Below are 20,000 nucleotides of genomic sequence, written 5' to 3'. Positions count from 1 at the left end.
TACATTTAACTTTTATACATTTAATTTTTCGAGACACGATGATTATGAAAGTGATCTAATTATTTGAGAAATCGATCACATATATTTTTCGTTTTGAAATATTTCAATGTTGAATTATTTCAATATTATTTTTCTGTAATAAAGCGATAGCAAAAGAAAAATCAAGTACGTATGTTTATTCCTGAAAATCAAAAAACAAAAAAAAAAAAAAAAAGAAAAAAGAAAAATAAATATTTAACGTAAATTGAAATTTTTTAAAAATAACACGCGTGAACATGATTTAAATCAAATTTCATAATCACCGTCTCATTTATATGCTAAAAGTCTGAGCATAAAATATATAAACTTCCTTTCTTTCTTTTTATTTTCATTTTGTGCAATTTTCTATCGCAACACGCAAAAACGTATTTCGCGTCGTCACGACGATCGAGTAAAAAACAGTTTGCAAAGTTTTCGAACGCGCGAAAGGGGAGGCTGATTGAGAGTGGCCGGATGGGTGGTGGTGGTGGTGGGAGGGGGGAGGAGACGAGGATAGAAAAATGAAAAAATATTTTCATTCGTCATCTTAGACTTTTTTAAATTGCTAAATTTATGCGATCGAAAGATGCACATATGCATGTATGTATATCGTGGTTGGAAGAATGAGAGTTTATGACAGTTTAGTAATTATAAAAATGACAAAAAAAAACAAAAACCTGTCTTGTGTCAAACGCGTGTAACGTTAAATCGTAGCGTTGTCATTTTTTTCTTTTTCTTTCCTTCCTTTCTTTTCTTTTAACTTTTAGGCAAGATCATCATCGTTTATATCGTAACATTATTACAAGTATCTTAAAAAAAAAAAAAAAAAAAAAAAGATAACCGAAAGTCAATCCGTACCACAATTTGAACGTTCTATACTCTCGTTTCTCTTAAACCCATCGTACGATTCAATTGAATTATTGTACTTTGATTTTCAAATTTTCTTATAAACAAATGTGAACCTTCTTCTCGATAATAAGGTTCCAATTATTTATATTACTATATATCCTACGTCCTTATTCGTATGCGCACAGCGAAATAACATTTCTCTAAAGGTTACGAGAGAAAAACAAACAAACAAACAAAAAAAAAAAAAAAAAAAGAAAAAAAAATAAAATAAAATAAAATAAACAATAGATTGTTCGTAGATTTTTCACGTTGGGCACTTTGATATTATAACACAACACTGAAATGCTTACGTCCTTAATAAATACAATGCACGACAGTGTTGAAATACATTGGCAAGTACGAACTTTGAGTTTCACTCAGAAAAAAAAAGACGAAAAAAAAAAAAAAATAGAAAAAAAAAAAAAATAAAACAATGCTAGTACAGGAGAGACAAACAAAATTGTCGACTAGGAAAATAATTATTTAATAATTCGTATAACTTGTCACTGATAAGCATATTAATTGCCCGATTTAAGTAACTGTTATTCACGTCGTTCATCGACGTTCGTCAATCACATACATACTTAAGGGAAATAATAAAAGGGAAACGAAAAAAAAAAAAAAAAAAGGAAAGATAATTAAATACACATAAGAGAAACCTCCGATATAAAGCCACAACATAACGCAATCATCATTGTAAATTGATCTCTCGAGTACTAACATTGAGAATGCGTTGTCATACTGTTTTTTATCCAATTCGGATGGCACACAAAATTTAGGAACCTGCTACTACTTTAGCATTCAAATTCAGATGCTGTTATGGCATTTAGATCTTTCATTAGACCCTCTAAATTGGCCATCTCTTGATTCAATTCTTCTGTGCTATATGAAGGCTGTGAAGATAAAAAAAAAAAGAATAAAAAAAAATAAAAAAAAAAAAAAAATTGGAAAAAGAAAATTTAGATATAAATATCTTATCTCATACTTGTCGAATATAATTTAAACTTTGATCTTATTTTTTTTTTTTTTATTTTTTATTTATTTTACCTTTAATCGTTCTACTTCCTCGGAAGTATGTGCTGGATTAGAAACCGAAGCTAATCGGTTCTTCGCTAATTGCGACGTAGACCCTTGAGGCTTTTTATACGGACTACCAGACATCGTTGGTCTTACCGTTACTTGTGATACTAAAGGCATCATTAAAATACATGTAAAAACAATTGATAGATTATACGTAGTAAATATTATTGCATATTAAAACTAACCTCCGTGTTTCTGCTGTGCTGGGGTAGAAGGAGCAGATTGAGGAGGAGGTGCTGGTACGCTAAAGCTTTTCAATGGATGTCCTTGAAGCCTTTTACTTGTGCTACTATCTAACGCCGTAGCACTACTAGTAGGCTGATTACCACTGCCATAGTGACTGGAAGCATACTGGCTACTCCCACTGTATGACTGTCCACTTTGGCTATATGGTAACTAAACGAATATTTCATTGCACAATAAGAATAAATGGTATAATATGATAGCGATATTTTATGTCTTAAAAAAAAAAAAAAAAAAAAAAAAGAAAAGGAAATAAAAGAAAAAATAAAATACTTTTTACAGAAAAAGTCTCTTACTTGACTTTGTAGAGGTTCGTAAGAACTTGGCATATTACAAGAATCTGGACTCGATTCTGGTGTTGGCTCTAACGTGATGTGCGCTCGGCTTAAACTGTATTGTGCCACGGTACGTGGATAATTTTGTCTCACCGACGGAGCATCCGTGCACGTACTGTGTATTGTTGGCTGTGACAAACTGCTATTGACAATTGGTGTTGCAGTTGCTATAGCTGGAAAAAATTAAAAGATCACTGTCCATAATAGGATAAACGAAGGGTGTGTTTCAAAAAAAAAAAAAAAAAAAAAAAAAAATGAAAAAATTAAAAAAATTAAAAAAGATTAAAAAAGATTAAAAAATATATATATAAAAAAAAAAAAAAGAAAAATAAAATAAGAAAAACTATGATAGAGAATGATAAGTTTGTGAATGTTGTAATGAATTCTCATGGAGATGTATGTATGTATGTAGATAGTAGCTTAGAAGCTACTTACGCTGATGTACAGGTGCACTGTCGACAGGAAGTGTTATGAGTTTAGGTTTGTGGCTTCCCCGACTGTGTTGTCTGCTCAGGGTAGAGCACTTCTCATCAGTGTTACCTAACATTGAATAAATGAAACAAAACCAAATAGCAAAATCAGAATAATGATAAGAAAAAAACAACCATACTGTGATAGCATTGAATTTAAAAAAAAAAAAATAAAAAAAAAAAAAAAATAATAAAAAAGAAACAAAAAACAAAGAATTATGTTTTAAGAGAGGAAAAGAAAAAAAAAAAAAGAAAAAATCATCAAAATTGTGTCGTCTCGTGTGAAATGTCCTATTTGTACAGTTTAAATAATATATTGCTCACATATCATTTAGAAAATAAAATATCTTTGTTTGGTGGACGATGCACTTATAATCTGTTGAAAAGGTTTTTTTCTTTTTTTTTTTTTTTTTTTTTTCTTTTTTTTTTTATTCTCAATTTAATCTAAACTCACCCATATAACTAGGTACATATGTGCGCTTGTCTAACGAACTGGAATTTCCATGTACATTATCTTGAGTATACTCCTGATTTCCTGATCTTGGTAAAGTATTACTAGCAACACCGCTCGTAGATGCTTCACCATTGATAGAAGACTTTTCAAGAGCTTTTAATTCCATTTGATCATGATGAATCCACAAGTCCGGTGGTTTAATATTTGTTTTTAGATTCGCATCTTTCATATATCTGCATTCAACAAATAATGTAAGATTGTTAATTATTTTTTAACATTGTCATAAAATAACGTAATAATTAATAACAATAAATGTTACCCTTTCTTTCGATCCGGCGAATCCGGATTACGCTTACAGCACATTACAACAACGACCACTGCTACACCAGTAATCAGGATAACTGCACAACCTACTGTAATGTAGATCAATATATTGGATAGACCACGGTCATCTGGAAAATTATTAACACGTTTATTTTATAGGAGATTTGTAATAATAAATTTTTTATATTGAAATAAGTGGTTTCTTTCTTTTTATATATATAAATATATATAAACATACATATATATATATTTCACAATATCTACTTATAAAAACGAAATAATATACAAATAACATATCAATCAAAAATTACATTCGAGCAACATGCTCCATCAATGGGAAATAAACAGAGGAAGCTAGAGAGAAGAGATGATAACGATATCTTACCTCGAACATGCAATTCATCATAGATATCAATGCCATTGCCTAGCACAGAAAAAAAAATTAAAAACACCATAAGTAACGCATTGCCTTTGTACGAACAACAAAACATACTGAAAAATGAAGGAAAGAAAAAAAGAAAAAAGAAAAAAAAAAGAAATAAATAAAAGAATAATAATAATAATAATAATTACAAAGACAAAAACAAAAATTAAAAAAGGAAAACAGAAAAAAAAACTTGTAAGGTAACAATTAAATAATACCTTACACACAACATATAAATACTTATGTTCAAGACCATTTCCGAGTTAATTATATCATAAACCAGATTTAATACTCAGCAACACATTAAACGACTTCCTTTAAATAAACAATAACAGACCAACGATAGTAGAACATTTGGCGCAACAAAAAGAAGAAAAAAAAAAAAAACAGAAAAAAAAAAAGAAGAAAAAGAAAAAACTTACTTTGCGGTGTTTTAAATGAAACTGTTGTCGAAAATGGTCCATATCCTTTCGAATTACGTGATTGAATCTTGAAATAATATGTCGTACTTGGTTGTAACATTTTGATTACAAATTCTGTCTTATCACCAATCACAGCTTCGATCAACCAGTCACGATCCCATTTATTATTATCCGTAGAATAAAAGATTATGTATCCTGATAATAAAATATTTTGTTATTATCACAATTATCATATCTATTATATTTATAATTAAATACAATTTTATTAACCAGTGATTGGTCCATTTAGCTGTTTAGGTGGTTGCCATCGTAGAATTACTGAAGTCGGTCGATCTTCGACACTATGAACACTTAAATCCCTTGGTGGAGAACTCGGTGCAGCTTCCTGAGTTTGATTCAATACTACCATACTCCATGGTGATTCTCTTTTTCCCTATAAGAAAGATTAATTATGTGAAAAAAAAATGAAAAAAAAACAAAAGAAAAAAAAAACATACATAAAAAACTTTTCTACTTTCTTTTTTCCAAATTCCTATAATTTATATAAAATCATATTGTATACCTTGATAACTTTAACAGTGAATTCGTATTGTGTATTAGGTTTTAGATCATTTATCATACAATTTAAATCAGTGGCGTTGTAATACTTATAACGAGGATTGCTGCTATGATGATATGACGTATAACGTACGACATAATAGCGATTATCTGTTACATACTGTAAATGATAATATTTAATAATTTAATGATTGATCACATTTATTTTAAAATTATGTGTACTTAAAAAAAAGAATTAAAAAAAAAAAAAAAAAGTTATATACTAATATAATTAGATATACTTGGCTTTTTGGGAGAGTTGTATCAGTCCAATAAAGTACTACAGTAGCTGCTGATAAAACGATCGCTTTAAGACCAACCGGTGGTATTAAAGGCACAACATATTCGGATACAGAACGTTCTGTAGTTCTTACGTTTGCATAAGCTGGCTGACCTTCACCAGCCTCATTTGTTGCTCTTATAGAAATAACGTATTCCGTTGTAGGTTCTAATATAAAAGTGAAAGATGATTATAAAAAAAAAAAAAAAAAAAAAAAAAAAAATTTATTTATATCTATAAAATATACTTAAAGTATAAATATAATATACTTACATATATATAATATATTTAAAAGGAATTATAAATATATATACCTAAAGATTCAATAGTAAAAAATCGTTGTTTTCCATCAAGAACTTGATCTTCAACATCAGGATATCCTTTACCCCAACCAATTCTATATCCTCTAACTTTAATACTCTGATCTTTCGGTGGATTCCACCAAAGCGATATAGAATCAGCCATAGATTTTGCTATTAAAAAAAAAAAAAAAAATTATATATATATATATATATATATATATATATAGCATTTATGATAATATTATAATTGATAAGTATGATTAAAGATAAAGCTTGATAATAAAATGAAATTACTTCTTATGTGACTAGGTGCACCCGGCACATTAGTCTCGTCTAGATCATTCTCATATGTTTCTATAGTCATCCATTCGGTCCAAGGTCCAGTTCCATTAACATTTAAGGCACACATTCGAACTTGATATATGACATGCTTTTCGAGGCCAGTAATCACGTACAAACGTTGATTTCCTTCGGTTGTAACTGAATTTGGTGAGAAACGACGATCGTGTCGACGATATCGAATTTTATAACCGGTAATAATACCATTTTGACCGTCCAACGGTGGTTCCCATCTTACGATAATACTCTAAATACGTATACAACATTTTTTATCACTATTTTGTAAATGATTATAATTAATAATTATTAATATAAAATTCATACAGTTGAACTAGCTGCTTCTAATGTAACATTATGGGGTGGTTGTGTAGGTTGAGCACTGTGTGTTCGAACTAGAACATCTCTAGTATATGCACCAGGACCATTTTCATTGACAGCTTGAACTCTAATACTGTATTCTGTATAAGGCACGAGATCTACCAATTCGTACGTTGTACTTGTGGTTTCACGTGTTTTTTCCTCGACATCTCCCTGAAGATCGAGAAAATATGGATTATAACAATTGATAGATAGATAAGTCCTTAACTTAAAATAATAAACGATGGAGTATAATAATAGGAGAATTATTTACCTCCGTATATGTGATAATATATTTAGAAATACGTCCATTAATAACTTGCGGTTCGTCCCACGACAAAGCAATGCTTGCACTGCTAGTTGCGTGGCCTTCTAAATTCATCGGTGGTCCTGGGACATTTGCCTGTTAAATTTAATTAAATATAAATATATACGAGAAATACAAACCCATATATACATATATACGACTCTTATCTACAAAAAGAAAAAAATATATTACCTCAGACTGAGTGGTCACTTGTAATACTTCACTAGAAGCACCAGGACCTCTTGAATTTTGAGCAACTATTCGAAACTGATAAGTCATACTTGGCTGTAAACTTGATATCATTGCCTCTAATTTTTGAGTGTTGACAACACGTTCTCTATCAACATATTATTATCGTCTTCTTTTTTATCTCAATATTATCTTCTCACCATTAAGAATTACGATTAGAGTTTATGAAGAAATTACCTTTGTACACCTTCCTGTTTATAATAAATGTAATAATTTAAAATATCGCCATTTGTATTTTCCGGTTCTTGCCAACGTAAAGTGACGAATCTTGCAGTAACGATGATTAAGCTCAAATTTCTAGGAGCGGATGGTACGCTGCCTTCAATCGACTCGATGCTTTCTGTATCATCTACAAAATGGGTATCTGGATCGTAAAGGGAGCTAGGATATTTAACCAATCCTGGAAGATCGGTTGGATCATCGGAAGGACTGATCGATAACGGAGGATTTGGTGTAAATGCCGATAATGTGTGTCCTAAGAGTGTACTGGGATGTTGCCATGTTTTATTATATAAAGGACGATACAGTAATTTTTTTTTTGGGACGGACTTTGGAGTCGTTGCTTTGTGAGCGGTTGTTTTTTCTTCATACATTCGTTAGCATGCAGCACAGTTAAGGAGGAAACGTTATGGGTGAAAGAAAGAAAGAAAGAAAGAAAGAAAAAAAAAAAAAAGAAAAAAAAAGAAAAAAAAAGAAAAAAAGAAGAAAGAAAGAGAAAAAAAAGAAAGAAAAGAGATAAAATTAAATTCACAAATAAAAAATAAATGAATTTTAATTTGATGCAATTAAATAAATCACATATATACAGTTTTCACATAAAGTCAGATAACACATTAAACAATAATTATGATTAATATGCAATTAAATGGACTTCATGTAAATTCTGTATATATCTTCATGATTGAATACTTTATGATCAATATTTTATGATCGAAAAATTATAAAACTAATAAATTTATTGACTATGATGAGAAAAAAAAAAAAAAGAAAAAATATATATATACATATACGCAATAAAACGAATATAGAAATAGGAAAGAATATTATTTGACTTTTCTATGATATAAGGTATGAAAACTCACTAGGTTGATTAATAGTAAGTCGTGCCGAGGCTTGGACACTACCAGCAGGATTTATTCCTATGCACTGAAATATTCCAGCGTCTATCGCAAGAAGGCCATTGATTCTAAGATTGTTACTGTAAATTGTATTGGAAATAAATCAATATTATGTTATGCGTATGTTGTGTTAACAAGTAACTATATTTTCATTTGTTTATAATAGATAGATCTAAAGTTTTCAACTGATTTTAAAAATCAATTTAACTCTTTTTAGAGATCTTTTAAGTTAATTATTTTTTTTTTTTTTTGTTTTTCAGAGTATAAAAATGTATCTAAGCTTGTAGTTTCACAATCTGAAAAAAGACAAAAAAACAAAAAATTAGCCTAAAAAATCTCCAAAAGAATCAATCAATTTTTAATATCGCCTAAAAACTTTTAGCCTACCGTATATGTGTATGCGCGCGCGCGTGTGTGTGTGTGTGTAGCAAGTGTGTATGTAATCTATAATCCATACCCATTAATTATTTGCCAATATTCGTTAACAGTAATTCGTTCTCCATTTTTCAACCACGTAACTTTTGGTTCTGGTTTTCCATAAATCTCACATTCAAATTCTAAATCTTGACTTTCACTGGCTATTTTATCTTCCGGTTTCTTAATAAACTTTGGCGGAACTAAATTGTTTATTTGGAATAAAGTTTAAGAAATTATGAATTCATTGAAGAAAATTATATAAGAATCAATATATATATATATATATTGTAAATAACCTTGAACTATGATCTCGGCAACAGAATCTAACGTCTCAACCTCATTTTCGGCACGACATTGATACGAGCCATGATCTGCTTCTTTAAGATCGGTGATCATTAGACTCGACGCGGCTATTTTACGATACCTGCGGAGAGAGAGAGAGAGAGAGAGAGAGAGAGAGAGGGAGGGAGGGAGGGAGGGAAAAAGAGAAAAAGAAAAGAAAAGAAAACAGAAAAATAAAATGTAAACATTAGTAGACTGGAACAATTCTTTCAAATATAATTTCACATCGTACCTAGAGTCGAACGATCCTAAGTCTATAGACACACCATCTTTCAGCCAAAAAATTGTAGGTTTAGGATAGCCATTAGCAGCGCATTCCAAAGTAACGGTAGAACCTTCAACGGCTACTTGTTGCGAAGGTTGCGCAATAAAAATTGGCGGTGAGGATCCTTGGTCTGTTAAATAAAATAAAATTTAAAAAAAAAAAAAAAAAAAAAAGAAAGAAAGAAACAAGAAAAAGATAAAAGGAATGACGGTTAAACTTTGAAAGTAAACAATAAACGAAGCTTTCTTCCGACAATAAATAAGTATGACGACGATACTAACCGATGTCACTAGTTAATAGCCCTAATTGCGCTTTGTTACTTAAACGGTACTGTCCATAACCGCTTGCATTACATCTATACGATCCGATATCCTGAATCTGTACATCGTCTATCTCCAAAGCACCTGTAAAACGAAACGATAATATCACGATACTTTCCTGGATCTGGCATTTTCTTCTTTTTCTTTCCACCCTTTCTCCCACCCAAAACAATAATGTATTAGAATTTTTTTTTCTCTTCTTTTCTTTTCTTTTCTTTTCTTTTCTTTTCTTTTTTATACCTGACGGCATAATCGTCATACGATTTTCGTCGAGTATCATAGGCCGTTCGTCCTTGAGCCATTGTATTTTTAATAAGCTAGATGAGGCCGGAAGTGTGCAACTCAAATAGGCTATTTGTCCTGGATAAACCATAGTATCTTGGGGTTCTTTCTCAAAACCAGGCAAACCTTAAAAATATTCATATATTTTCGATTGAATTGATGATCGAATTGATATAGGATTTATTTTATGAAATTTGTACATATTGAATATTCTCAAAGAACAAAAAAATAAAAAAATAAAAAAATAAAAAAATAAAAAAATAAAAATAAAAATAAATAAATAAAAGTAATTAAATTAACTATTTTAATATATATATATATATATATATATATATATATATACATATATCTTTCACTAACTTGCAAGTTTGATCGTTGCAGTTCGAGAAACAATAGCTCCAACATCATCTACGGATGCTAGGCATTGATAGCTTCCAGTTAATTCTGAACTACCGGCGTATACGCTATTTATGTACAAGGATCCATTTGCTAGCTGCGATCTACACAAAGAAATAACGACAAAAGAAATAAGAGAACGAAGAAGAAGATAGATTCGGAGCATCGGATAGGGAATTGGTAGGAAAGGAGGGTGAGTGGGAGGGAGGTAAGTAAAGTGGGAGGAAGAAAGGGGAGAAAAGAAAGAAGAGTATGTGAGAGAGAGAGAGAGAGAGAGAGAGTGAGAGAGGATGCTCGAAGATGAACGAGCACGCTCGTCGAGTTGAGTTAATAGTTTACCGATAGTTTTCCCCGATAAAATTAATCGGCGTGCCATCGTCCGTTCGCCACTGTATCGTAGGCTGACCAAAAATACTTTTCGCTTCGCAATCCAATCTGGCGGATCCTCCTTGCTCGACTACAACATCCTGCGGCTCAATGGTGAAATACAATCCTCCGCCGTTTACTCCTGTAAGAACAGATCAAAATAAAAACAAAACGAAAAAAATTAAAAAAGAAAAAAAAAAAAAGAAAAAAGAGAAAAAAGAAAGAAAGAAAGAAAGAAAGAAAGAAGAAAAGAATAATATTTAGAATAATCAAGATCACAGACGATATGATAAATTAATATTAATAATATCCATGTCATACGTACTCAGGGTGACCCAATGATTATATTATCATTACGTTTGATAAATCAATAAATAAAACATTCTTTCACTTGATAATAATTCCTTGACTCACTCTATAATTGAATGGTGGTAGGATGATAAGGTAATGGTGGGTGTTTGGAGGGGGTAAATTTTATATGGGTCCTTCTTCCCTATATATCCCGACAAATGTCCCATAAGAGAAGAGAATTTTAACGAGCATGCTGGACACCCGTTAGAATAGAAGCAGTACACCAACGTACACTACTATCGAATTTTGTAGACGTGTGTTTCGTGACCTATTCGAATGCAGGGACGGACGCACGCACGTGTAGGCGGATGAAGTGTCAGGGGCGTACGCTTAGAGAGCTGCCTTTGTCGAGTAGTAGTAGTCTACGAAGGGGATGAGACGACAAACAAAGGGCCGACGACTCTGTAGCGACGCCACCCTTCTGCCCTTTTCTTTGGCTAGACCATTCAAATGCCTGAATTTTCTCTCCTGTTCTCTCTCTCTCTCTCTCTCTCTCTCTCTCTCTCTCTCTCTCTGTATGTGTGTGTGTGCGTGTGTATGAATGAGAGTGCGTGTACAGACAGATATTAATAACCAAACTTACCATTAGAAGAAAATAGATATTAAAATCATGCATATTGAATATATATATACATATCTTCAAAATGCATGTATTTAAATATCTCCTATCTCCTAATTACAATTTCAATTTTAATATCTGTCCTAATCGCTTGACTATTCTTAATGACAATTTTTAACACAACCCTGCAAACAATAATTTTGTTTTTATTGCTCTTTTATGTTGAGTATATCAATAAATTTTATCTCTCTATCTCTCTATTTCTTCCTACGCTATGATCATTAGAAAGATACAAGACAATTCAACACGACGCTCGTGAATTGGTCACCGTATAGTGATAGAAAAAAAAAAAAGGAAGAAAAAAGAAAAAAAAGAGAAAGAGAAAGAGAAAGAGAAAGAGAAAGAGAAAAAGAGAGAGACCAAGAGGAGCAGCTCTTTCGGGGACAGTTTTATGGTGTACGATGCGAGAGATTGTGGGGAGAACATAATTCCTTGTCTTGAGGCTCTTCTCTCCCTTTAAAGGCCGGACGTATTTTTCTCGATACAATGGTTGTCAGGGTAGGGGAGATTAAAGAGTCCATAGGCCGATGCCTGGAACGATTAGAAACGTTAAAAACCGTAGAAAATGATCAAGATGGTTAAATGATACAACTGTGTGGAAGATGATACATACGTGTATATATATACATATATATACACACAAGAAGACATATATATGTATAAACGTTTAACATAAATCCAAATCAAAAGGTATCTAAGAAAGGAAAGGATAAAGAAAATTCTCTTACGTAGAATGTAACTTATACCATTTAATGCTGACCAATCGTAATAGAAGTAGACAATAAAATTAAACTGTAGATGCAATACGAGACGAAGAATGATATCGACGTGAAACGATACCTCAAAGATGATTTCACTCATTATTGGAAAAGAGGAGAAGCAGCGTGTTGGTGTATGTGTGATCGATCGTTCGATTGATCTTAAAAAAAAAAAAAAAAAAAAAAAAGAGAGAGAAGAAAAGAAAGGAAAACTATCAGTACTCTAAGCATTTAAACGATTATTTATGTCGTTGGCACGTCGATGAATTACCTCGAAAGCCAATAATGCTAACATTTTTTTCTTTCCTTTTTCCTTTTTTTTTTTTTTTAAAAAAAAGAAGGACGTTTCTTCGATTCCACTCTTATGCAATGAGATTCCCGCGAGGCCTTCTTCTTCTTCATCGTCTTAATCTTCCTTCTCTTAGTTAGAATTCCATTTGCACGTAGACATTCTTTCTCTATATTTCTTCTCTTCTCTTTTCTTTTTTCTTTTTTCTTTGTTGAAAAATTTCTGATTTTCTCTTGGATTTTTCTCTTGGAGCGACGCGATATTCGCGTTAAAGAAACAAAAAGAAAAAAACTGCCCGGAAGGTATTCGAAAAGTTTTCAAAATGGCGCGCGAACGACATCGTGATGCTAAGGAGGGTAAGAGTGGGGGGTGGGGGTTGAAGGAGGAGGATTACTACGCCTAAAGGCCGATTTGCATTTTGCTACGCTTGATCGCATATCGTTTCTTCTTCTTCTTCTTCTTCTTATTGGTGTTTATTCGCCAATACGACGTACGCGTATTGGTTACTCGATAGTTTTTCGCAATTCTTGAGTAATTAATTGGTACTCGGTAACTATAACACATTTCGCTTTACCGATATACTACGAATATGAAACCGAATGAAGAGAATATTATCGACGTCGGGGTCTGCTGCTTTCTACGAAGGGATACACACAACACACACACACACACACACACGTTGTACATCTGGGTGTAGTTGGTTGGAGCGATCGAATATTGCCGATAGGTGATGAAGGTTAGGCCAAGCCCAGTGATTCTCATTTCATCATTGATCTTTCGCCTATCGACATAGATAAAACTAGATATTTCAAATATCTCAAGTGGTTTTTCCTCGAACTAAGAATAGATATATCTCTTTTGATAAAGATATGTGCGTAGACAAGAAAAAAAGAAAAAAGAAAAGAGAGAGAGAGAGAGAGAAAAAAAAGAGAAAAAAAAGAGAAAAAAAGGGGTAAGTAAATGAATGCGATTACCACCCGTATCTCCATTTTATTCTTACAAAAGGAGAATTACGAGAAACGTTCGATCTTACTCATTCAAGAGTAACGTCGGCCAAGAGTGAGATAAATTTGTTAATTATCGTGAGTAAGAAAGGAGGATGGGGGAGATGAGGTCGAGGAGGGAGATTGGTATAAGAGAGTGTCGAGTTTACGTTACGTGCTCGAACGATTACTTTTCCTAGGATCAAGATAATGAAAAGTAGTATATATATATATATATATGTGTGTGTGTATATGTGTGTGTATGTGTGTGTATGTGTACATAGGCGAAACTCTAGCCGTAACTGAGAAGCACTGGCCCCGGTTATTGGGTTACAGTTTCGCGCTCACGGTGGTCTGTCACCTTTGCCGTGAGCCTTCGCGTGTGAAAGAGAAAGAGAGAGAGAGAGAGAGAGGGACGGAGAGAGAGGGATGAAGGGATAGAAAGAGATACAGATAGATAGAGATAGAGAGAAAGAGAGATACATATAGATAGAGATAAAGAGAACGAGAGATACATATAGATAGAGATAGAATAAGAGAGATGAAGTGAGCTTGCGTTGGATGATAACTAAGCGAGTATTACCACGCAATGAAAAACGACTTATGATCGATCAAAATATTATTTTATACGAAGCTTATTTCAATTTTTGTATTAAAATAAAAAAAGAAAAAAAAATATATATATATATCTTTTTTATACAAATAAATTAGAAATCAATTTACTAAAAATTTTTATTCCAATTCTTTTCTTTTTCTTTTTTTTTTTTTTTTATTTTTTATTTATTTGAAAAAGAAAAACAAAACGATCAAATACAAAGATTTGGAATGGATTGGAAGTAAATTCATAAAAAATTGATATTCCAATTCTTTTTTTTTTTTTTTTTATCTAAAAAAGAGAAAAAAAAATTTTAATAATTATAAATAATAAATGTAGATTTTAATTTGTAAATGATTATAAATAAATTCATTGGAAATTGATAGGAATTTTTCGTGTTAGCCGATATTTAATGGATTCCGTGTGAAAGACACGTATCGACGAGAACGATAGAAGGCGGATAGAAAGGCAGCCGCGAAAACCAAAGAAGGTAATAAAAGCCAAGAAAAAGAGAGAGAGAGAGAGAGAGAGAGAGAGAGAGAGAGAGAGAGAGAGAGAGAAGCGCTCTCTCGCAAGATGCATTACAACGCGTGTTTCTCTATGATAACGGTATAATCCGGCCGAAGGAATGAACGGCAGACATTTTGCAAAGTAGTTACTTACGTCCATCCGTCCATCCATTTATCCATCGATACGCCTCCTTTTCTACAAAATGGCGTTTCTTTTTACGCCAGTCGTTTTAAATTTCAATCGATGAAGACCAATTAATTAACAACGGTTCTAAGTAATTTCATTTTCTGCGCTCAAGCCTTATACAGTAACCAATCAATCGGAATTGAAATGAAATTTTTCTATCGCTCTCTTAATCCATGGAATATAATCTTCCAAAAAAAAAAAAACAAAAACAAACGGAGGAAGTTAAAAAAAAGACTAAACATAATGGACATAAAATAAAGGACATTTTCGAAGAAAGAAAAAACAAAAGAATAATCTTCGTTAATTTTTGACGACTAACTTACGATTAATTTTTTTCTTGCTTATACAAAAATTATACATAATATGTCAAAGTTATAGTACGTTATACCAGATATAATATTATTTTAATAATATAATTATGACTAGTATAATAATCAAATTTTTTTATCATTGTAATATAATACTTGATATAATTAATATAATATAATTGCATTAATTAACAGTATAATTATATTACTTTTTAAACATGAATTATATCTAACTTTTTCGTGTAATTGTACTAATATATGAATAAGTTAAATATAAATTTGACTCTTAGAAAGGTAAAAAAAAGGTAAAAAAGAAAAAAAGGAAAGGAAAAATTTCGTACGCGAAGTAACAATTAACTTCCTATCGTTTAAATGGAATCGAACATAGAAAATACAGAAATATAATAATAAGCTTGTACGACTAAAGTTGCATGACAGATTACAGAGTGTTAACCTCTCTTATAGGAATAAAAAAAAAGGATAGAGATAGATAGATAGATAGATAGATAGATAGATAGATAGATGGACAGATAGATAGGTAGATAGATAGATAGATAGATAGACAGATAGATAAATAGATAGATAGAGAGACCAAGAAATAGAGAAAGAAAAGGAATAGTTCTCATCGAAGAAGTTTGAAGGGAGACACGTTAAGCCTTTAAGGAGGAAGAGGAAGAGAAGAAAAAGGAGGAGGAGATGAAGGAGTTTGGAGAGAGTCGGTTTTACGTGAGTCTTACGTTGAAAGTGTATATACCTTATATGTATGTTATGTATGTATATATATATATATATATATATATATATATATATATGTATGTATGTATATAGTGTGCATCGAGTACAACTCTCCTCTCTCCATCCTTCTCACGACCTTTGTGCTCCCTCCCCCAAGTTCACGGAATGTTACTGTCGTCCTCTATGAACGCTTCGCTGGCGGAGAAGAGAACGTGGATCGCCATAACCGTTGAGGTCCATCGAGCGGAAGAAAGTGAAGGAGAATGAGACGAGATGAGAATGAGTGGAATGGTGGAAAGGTGGGGGAGTAGAAATGGAGAGAGAGAGAGAGAGAGAGAGAGAGAGAGAGAGAGAGAGAGAGAGAGAGAGAATGACCGAAACGGAAGGAAGGAAGGAAACGAAGAATAAAAAAGAAAAAGACAGAAACAGATAAACACACACACACATACATACACAGAGAAAGAGAGAGAGAGAGAGAGAGAGAGAGAGAGAAACTGAAAAAGGAACGGAGAAACGCGTAGAGAATTCGGCGCTCGATAGCGCCGCGACGCCGACTCCCGTCGGCGAAAAGGAAAATAAACGTTAGGCACGTCGGCCCGTTTGATTTACGAGTGCGAACAAGCAACCTACCGCACGCTGCATACGAGAATAGATCACGGGGAGAAGCATTATACGGCATGTATACTGGTTTAAATCTGGCGCGGGACAACCACTGCACCTTCTCGATTCAACGGGTGTTTCGAGAAACAAAACCAAAAAAAAAAAAAAAGAAAACTAAAACAAAAAACAAAGAAAAAAAACCTTATTATGCTTTCTTCTCTACCAACTCACTGCGTTTCTCCCTCTTCTTCTGTATTCACCATCATCAACAATCTTTCTTCTTCTATACGTTCGAGATCAATCGCGATGCTCGTTTTTTGTTTATAGATTTTTTATAGATTCTATTGGAGTATCTATTTGGAGTGTCAATCAAATAATTCGATCGTAGAATAGGTGGTTAGGTCAGTTATACAACATTTATGTATATATATATATATATATATATATATATATATATATATATGTATGTATGTATGCATATATGTATGATTAAGTTTTCAAAGGCACGTAAGCGTCTTTCGTGTCGACACTTCCTTTTATTTTCTTTCTTTTTTTTTTCTTTTTCAATGTCAATGTCCCAGTCAGTCATCGAAATCATGGTCGATCCGAGATCACACTGTGTATATACACGAATACACACACACACACACACCATACGTGCACGAACATACACGCATATTATCCGATAAGAAGTAAAAATAGAATCCTTCCTCGTTTTCGTCGAAGAAATTCTATCCCTATATAGATTATACCTTTTCTCGTTACTCCTACTGATGGGTTCATGTAAACGCGTTATCTCCATTTTGCATCCTCTCCCATTCTCCTCGAGAGAAACTAAAAATAATCAACGGTATGGTAACGAAGAGGTTAGATTTAGGTAGACGACGTAGGAAGGTTCATTATCGTTCCCACGATCGAGATAAATTAACGAGCATAATTGAGATAGAGAGATGGAGAGTTTAACTGGCTATCGGGATCGAGATCCGTGAATAATTTCATAAGTAGAGGAAAGAGTACGGTGAACAACTTTGGGTTCGTTTAAATCTCAAGTGTTACATCGCGGTTGATAGCTACAATATCCTGAAATATTAATACTCCATCTTTATTTCTTCTTCTTCTTCTTTTTTTATGCTTTTTATTTTTATTTCTTTATTTTTGTTTTTTTCTTAATTTTTTACACAGCGAAACACGAAACCTCCCATCCTTATTTCTTTTATTTTTTATTTCCTTTTAATTTTTCAAACCACGAAATGCGAAGCCTTCATCTTCATTTTTTCCTCTTTTTTTTTATTCTTTTATAAATCTTTTTTCTCTTTTCTTTTTTCTTTTTTTTAATTTTTTACACCGCGAAATACGAAACTTCTATCTTCATTCCTTCTTCCCTTTTTTTTAGTTTTCTTTGTTATTTCTTTCTTTTTTTTTTTTTTTTAATTTTTTAACACCGCAAAATAGGAAACTCCTCCATCTTTATTTTTTCTTCTTCTTTGTTTTATTCTTTTCTCATCTTTTATTTTTCCTTTAATTTTTTACACGACAAAATACGAAACCTCCATCCTTATTTCTTCTTCTTCTTTTTATTCTTTTCTCATTTTTTATTTTTTTATTTTTTTGTAACATTTTTTACACCGCGAAATACGAAGCTTTCACTATCATTCTTTTCTTTATCTCACTTTTTTTTTCTCTCTTTAACGTTTTTCATTAATTCTTTTTTATTTCTTACTAAATAGTCCGTCTCAATATACTCGTAGCGTTATCAGGTACGATAGATGTATCGGATCGGTTTCCATGCAGACAAGATTCCTTATCGACCGTCAATGTTTGTTATTTACACGGAAAGAGTGCAAAAATGGTGGCATAGCACGTACTCGGTAGCCAACGCGATTACCGCTTTGAAGAAACTTCTTCCTCCTCTTCTTCTACTTCTACTTCTATGTCCATACTTCTTCTTCTTCTTCTTCTTCTTCTTCTTCTCGACTTTTCCCATAAATTTAGAGCAAAGTCCTTACGTCTCTCGTCGTTTTCTACTATAACTCCATACAAATACATAGACACACACATACGCGCGCACGCGCAAACATACATACATACATACATACATATATATATGTAGTATATGTGTACAGTTCGTATATCTTTCGAAACACGATCGTCGTTTGGATAACCATCGTCCTCTTGGAACGTTCCAAGAGCGTTTGGAGAATTTTTATTCGCTACCGAGACAACACGACGCGACGCGACTTGACGCGACGCGACGCGATACGACACGAGATCTCCCAGTTTATCGTTAAATATGAACGAGATATAGAATTTTTACGTTTCCATATGTGAACACGAGTTCGAGAATCAATCGATAAAAAATTACTTAGCGAATTTACTAACGGGGAAAATTTACTTCCAGTATAAGAATTCCTTTTTCTTTGTCGTACATGGTAGAAGACGAAAAAAAAAATAAGTAAAAAACGAAAAAAAAAAAAAAAAAGAAGAAAGAAAGAAAGAAACATACTTGATCCTCGACAAAAAAATTTCATTTAAAATGACGTATCACGAGAGGACACAAGGTTCAAAAATATATGTTATTGATTGTTAATAATCAAAGGAGAGACACATCCCATTTTGTCCAAGCGAAAATGAATTTTTTACGTGACGATAAATTCGCGAACAATGCGTTCTCTTTTGTTTTTGTTTTTGTTCTTTTTCTGTTTTCCTTTCTCTCCCCTCTCACCTCGTATACACCTTCTAAACACCGACGTGTTGATTAATATGTAAGTTTAGCGTACGGGCGCGCGTACCCATGGAAGTCGCGGTAAGGGAAAGAAGGAGAATGTTGAAAAAACGCGGTAAAAGTACTCGACATGTGACGAACAGACCGTGAAGGAAGGCAAGGTACGCGCTTAGACACTGTCGGCAGGCATACTGGATCTACGGGGTGTCTAGCGAAAAACGAGCTCGTAATATCGACTTGATAAAAAATCTAATGACCTTTATATATACTTATATATATATATATATATATATATATATATATATATATATATATTTATATATATAAATAGTTTATATTTTATTGTTAAAAATCAGAGGAACATTTTTCGAGGAGTTTAACCGTACAAAATTTGCACCTTCTGTTGCGAAATCCTTTGTCATTAGTTTCTACAGTAGAGAACGTGCTTAGTTCGAACGTCTAATAAAGAACGTCTGGAACACCTTCGGCTTGCTTGAAAGCGTCCAATTAACTCCAACGCACGGCACTCGATTTTACTCGCGTGTGAGGAGTTAGCGAGTAATAACGTTCGTGTATATTAAAATTACATTAGAAAGAGTGAGATAGAGAGAGAGAGAGAGAGAGAGAGAGAGAGAGAACTAAAGAAAATTAGAACATGGCTAAAATAGTTACTCTTCGTTCTGCTTCCTTCCACTTTGAACATTATAATAATTTTCTTCGGGAAATTTTACGACGCGACACACATACAC

The 20,000-nt window shown here is 32.5% G+C and overlaps 1 protein-coding gene across 5 annotated transcripts in view; it reads right to left on the bottom strand.

Annotated features, from left to right (window-relative positions):
* Window positions 1-20,000, bottom strand: part of LOC124421964 (neogenin) — a 31,330-nt gene that overhangs the window by 1,666 nt on the left and 9,664 nt on the right. The window contains exons 1-27 of one of the 5 annotated variants that reach the window (XM_046957755.1): window positions 17,282-19,434; window positions 10,569-10,737; window positions 10,194-10,333; window positions 9,792-9,959; window positions 9,513-9,635; window positions 9,199-9,361; window positions 8,921-9,048; window positions 8,665-8,824; window positions 8,172-8,287; window positions 7,267-7,672; window positions 7,033-7,177; window positions 6,808-6,936; window positions 6,501-6,707; window positions 6,132-6,423; window positions 5,850-6,008; window positions 5,498-5,703; window positions 5,221-5,376; window positions 4,929-5,091; window positions 4,659-4,853; window positions 4,198-4,236; window positions 3,808-3,940; window positions 3,489-3,721; window positions 3,000-3,104; window positions 2,526-2,737; window positions 2,172-2,382; window positions 1,954-2,093; window positions 1-1,799 (exon numbers count right to left, since the gene is read on the bottom strand). The exon at window positions 1-1,799 is cut by the window's left edge and continues 1,666 nt beyond it. In XM_046957755.1, the coding sequence (XP_046813711.1) occupies window positions 1,701-1,799; window positions 1,954-2,093; window positions 2,172-2,382; window positions 2,526-2,737; window positions 3,000-3,104; window positions 3,489-3,721; window positions 3,808-3,940; window positions 4,198-4,236; window positions 4,659-4,853; window positions 4,929-5,091; window positions 5,221-5,376; window positions 5,498-5,703; window positions 5,850-6,008; window positions 6,132-6,423; window positions 6,501-6,707; window positions 6,808-6,936; window positions 7,033-7,177; window positions 7,267-7,672; window positions 8,172-8,287; window positions 8,665-8,824; window positions 8,921-9,048; window positions 9,199-9,361; window positions 9,513-9,635; window positions 9,792-9,959; window positions 10,194-10,333; window positions 10,569-10,737; window positions 17,282-17,312 (4,428 nt within the window). In that variant the 5' untranslated portion in view covers window positions 17,313-19,434 and the 3' untranslated portion in view covers window positions 1-1,700. Of the gene's footprint in view, window positions 1,800-1,953; window positions 2,094-2,171; window positions 2,383-2,525; window positions 2,738-2,999; window positions 3,105-3,488; window positions 3,722-3,807; window positions 3,941-4,197; window positions 4,237-4,658; window positions 4,854-4,928; window positions 5,092-5,220; window positions 5,377-5,497; window positions 5,704-5,849; window positions 6,009-6,131; window positions 6,424-6,500; window positions 6,708-6,807; window positions 6,937-7,032; window positions 7,178-7,266; window positions 7,673-8,171; window positions 8,288-8,664; window positions 8,825-8,920; window positions 9,049-9,198; window positions 9,362-9,512; window positions 9,636-9,791; window positions 9,960-10,193; window positions 10,334-10,568; window positions 10,738-17,281; window positions 19,435-20,000 lie in introns of those variants that run through there. The other 4 variants (XM_046957754.1, XM_046957753.1, XM_046957757.1 and 1 more) reach the window with 4 other exon arrangements.

The sequence above is a fragment of the Vespa crabro genome, chromosome 2 (assembly GCF_910589235.1).
Source record: "Vespa crabro chromosome 2, iyVesCrab1.2, whole genome shotgun sequence".
Classification (NCBI taxonomy): domain Eukaryota; kingdom Metazoa; phylum Arthropoda; class Insecta; order Hymenoptera; family Vespidae; genus Vespa; species Vespa crabro.
This window is presented reverse-complemented; position numbering and strand designations above follow the sequence as displayed.